The 3,027-nt window shown below is 37.8% G+C and overlaps 1 protein-coding gene across 2 annotated transcripts in view; it reads left to right on the top strand.

Moving 5' to 3' along the window:
- The window catches only part of LOC103354035 (alcohol dehydrogenase 1-like), a 24,590-nt gene that overhangs the window by 3,485 nt on the left and 18,078 nt on the right, over positions 1-3,027 (top strand). The window contains exon 1 of one of the 2 annotated variants that reach the window (XM_008277269.1): positions 1,401-1,427. The exons of the other annotated variant lie outside the window; for it this stretch is intronic. Within the exon in view, the coding sequence (XP_008275491.1) occupies positions 1,410-1,427 (18 nt within the window). The 5' untranslated portion in view covers positions 1,401-1,409. Of the gene's footprint in view, positions 1-1,400; positions 1,428-3,027 lie in introns of those variants that run through there. 2 annotated transcript variants of the gene reach the window in all.

Raw genomic sequence — 3,027 nt, 5'->3', positions numbered from 1 at the left:
TCAAAACTAAGTTTTTATTTAACATTTCACAAGGATGTGTAAATATTCATGGCCGGATTAATGCCTTCAGGGGGTCGCAGGGCAAAGATTTGTTGTTTGGTCCCTACTGACCCCCACGATCACAGTTTCTTCATTCAGCCAGGTACCCAGACAGCAGCCAGGGGCCAAATTCACAAAGGATCCTGTTTCTAAAGGTGTGACTTGTCAGAATCCCCCTCAGCTAAGAAAAGAAACAGAGTTGACCCTGCTGTTTTGGATGACATCATGTTTCATAAATGAACTTCTTCATCAAGTTCAGTCAGGTAAAACTTTCTGATACGTATTATGCCAACATCATGTCAATATTTGTTACAAAGACTGAAGATATAAAGTCCACGGTGGGCATATCTTCTAAGATCTGACTTCTCTTTTATCTGAGTTGCTCGAAGTGCATTATTGATAAATGCAACTCTGTCTGCACCCATTGTAGAACAGAAGAGAATGCTTTTATTATCATCATACACAAAGTACAATGAAATGAAAAGACAACTCCAGTGGTGCAAAATACAAGTAGAAAAAGACAAATAAGAATATATAAATACAAAAGGAGCCAGTAGGAAGTATCTACAGTTAGAAATGAGCATGATCATAGCCAAACAGTAGAATAAATATATTGCACTGTTGTACACACCTTTACCAAATTTGACACCAAATGCATCTAAAGATCAAAACTGAAAAGGGCAACAGTGTCCTCATGGGCGCATGAGGGTTAACTGACATTACAATAAAATGACAGCTCCAAAGCAAGGGCATCTTATTGTGTTAAATACCTGTTGCCTCAACTCCTCTGCTGGTATCTCTGCTGGGAGGGATGAAAACGTGAGATGTGATGAGAGGAATTCAGGAAAATGATGAGAGAAGAGCTGTGGCTTTAACTTCAGTGTTATCCAAAATGATGTTGCACAGATCTTCGTCCTCCATTAATTTCCCAGAAGCCTCCACGTTGTTCTCCACCAAACGTGGTAAGTCACACATAACAAGGGCTAAAGCTGTAGGCGTTACTATGTGCCTGGTTTGCATGTAATGTATAGTGTTGAAATGGAACTTCTCATCTTCATCATCATTCAAACAAAGCCTGCATTAACAGCACCGAGAGCTGACGAGAAAAAAACAAACTTTTCTGCCTCTCTTTCTTTCTTTTTCCATTTCTCATCCTTTCTTGTTCTTTCTTTGTTATTTTTTTCTACAGTCATCAGTAATATCCAGTGTCCAGCTATAATCATAAACTCTCAAAGTCTCAGCCCATCTGGATGTTTGCCGAACTCCTCATCCAGCAGCAGTATCCGCTTCTCCTTCTCCATCTACAGTCCAGCAGCTCTCCTCCTTCTCAGCTCCTCTCTCATTTTCTGAGTCGTATCTTTGCTGCAGACATGACTACAGCTGGTAAGGTAGCTGCAGAATTCTACTTGTTTTTTACAGTATAATATTGCAAACTCAAGCAAAGCAGGTAATAAAACAAAGTTATACTAATAGATTTTACTTGGTCATAAGACTTTAAAGTGTTCATAGAATGTTTGAATGGATTTTGCTGTTTGAGGTTAATGTAGTGGTTAACCTTTTATAGGGCAAGTGACCATATTTGGTGACTTCCTTGGATGTTCAATATGTCCATCCTGTGCCTCTCCTTGAGGTTAAAGAATCACTTTGATTTAGTTGCCAATGTCGACAAAAACTATCACTAAACAAATGTTCCAGGCACTTTATAAACGCTTTGTTGCTGGTTTGCATTGGACTCCAACGAACTTACCAAGTACTTTATAAATAGTTTGTTACTGGTTGTGTAAGTATCACTACCTCAAAATAAAATGTTTCTAAATAGATGTTTTTTGCAGTTTGTTACTTTTTCTTTTATTTGATTATAACATTTTTTTAACCGTAGATGGGCAAATTACCATATATGGTAACTTTACTAATCTTGATTTGCAGCATTTTTTTTTAAGTCACAAAAGTAAAAATATCTTTGAATATCCTTCAACAACACCCCAGGGTTGAAATGTTCCAAGTATGTCAAGGAGTGCCCTTTAAAGGCTCAAAGTGTGGCTGGGTGCATCTAATATACTCACTCATACCTGAAAATACAATCAAGAAGTGTTTCAGTGCTCTCATGTGTTGTGATTAACTCTCTTGTCTTTGCATATGCATGTTTATTTCGCTTGGAGTAGCCCTTCTGCTGCAATAAAATGTACAATAGTTAAACGCTTCAGTGAAATATTGCATGTCCTGATTCAGCCTTTCACAATAAAATATCCAGACAGCTTTGCGCAACTGTGGATATTATCAAAGACCAACTGGTAGGAGGCCAAAAAAAATAATAGTGAAGGCCAAAGAACTCCCTGTATTCGAGTGTCCACATTTTGTCAATATTTGTTACAAAGACTGAAGATTTAAAATCCAGGGAGGGTGTGTTTGCTAAAGTCTGCCTGTTGTCTTTTATGTAAGACTTTGGACTTCTTTGGTGCGAGTGCAGTAATGATAATCTTCAGATATCATTATTTCTACAGAGCACTTCACACTGTTTGTGTTTCTTGTGCATAAATGTAAAACCTGACATGTCTAAAGTGCCTAGTTAGAATAGAATAGAACAAAATACATGTTTATTGTCATTGCGAAATAACAACAAAAGGCAGTTGAGCATTAACTTGTGTGAATTGAACTAAACTTAAATATATACTGTCAGCAATCGAGAACATTATTATTCTCATCTGACAGGTTTTAACTGAGCAGTGGACAGGAGATGCAGCTGTGCCATTTGTCTCATTTAGCTGATGTTACAAAAAAAATATCAGGATGTCTTATTTCACTAAATGCCTGATGCCTCCACTCCTTTCCAAAAATATGTTGCACAAATCTTCATCCTCCACTTGTAACAATCAGCCTGCATGCTGAGGCTGTTAATTTAACACTGCTGCTGTTCATTTACTGGTCAGTCACAGATAACCTGGGCTACAGCTGTAGGGGTTAACTGTGCACTTGGCTTGTATGTATTAT

This window comes from Stegastes partitus, unplaced genomic scaffold (genome assembly GCF_000690725.1).
Source record: "Stegastes partitus isolate 25-593 unplaced genomic scaffold, Stegastes_partitus-1.0.2 Scaffold93, whole genome shotgun sequence".
NCBI classification, from domain to species: domain Eukaryota; kingdom Metazoa; phylum Chordata; class Actinopteri; family Pomacentridae; genus Stegastes; species Stegastes partitus.
The sequence above is the reverse complement of the archived record's forward strand: the minus strand, read 5'-3'. Positions and strand labels throughout refer to the sequence as shown.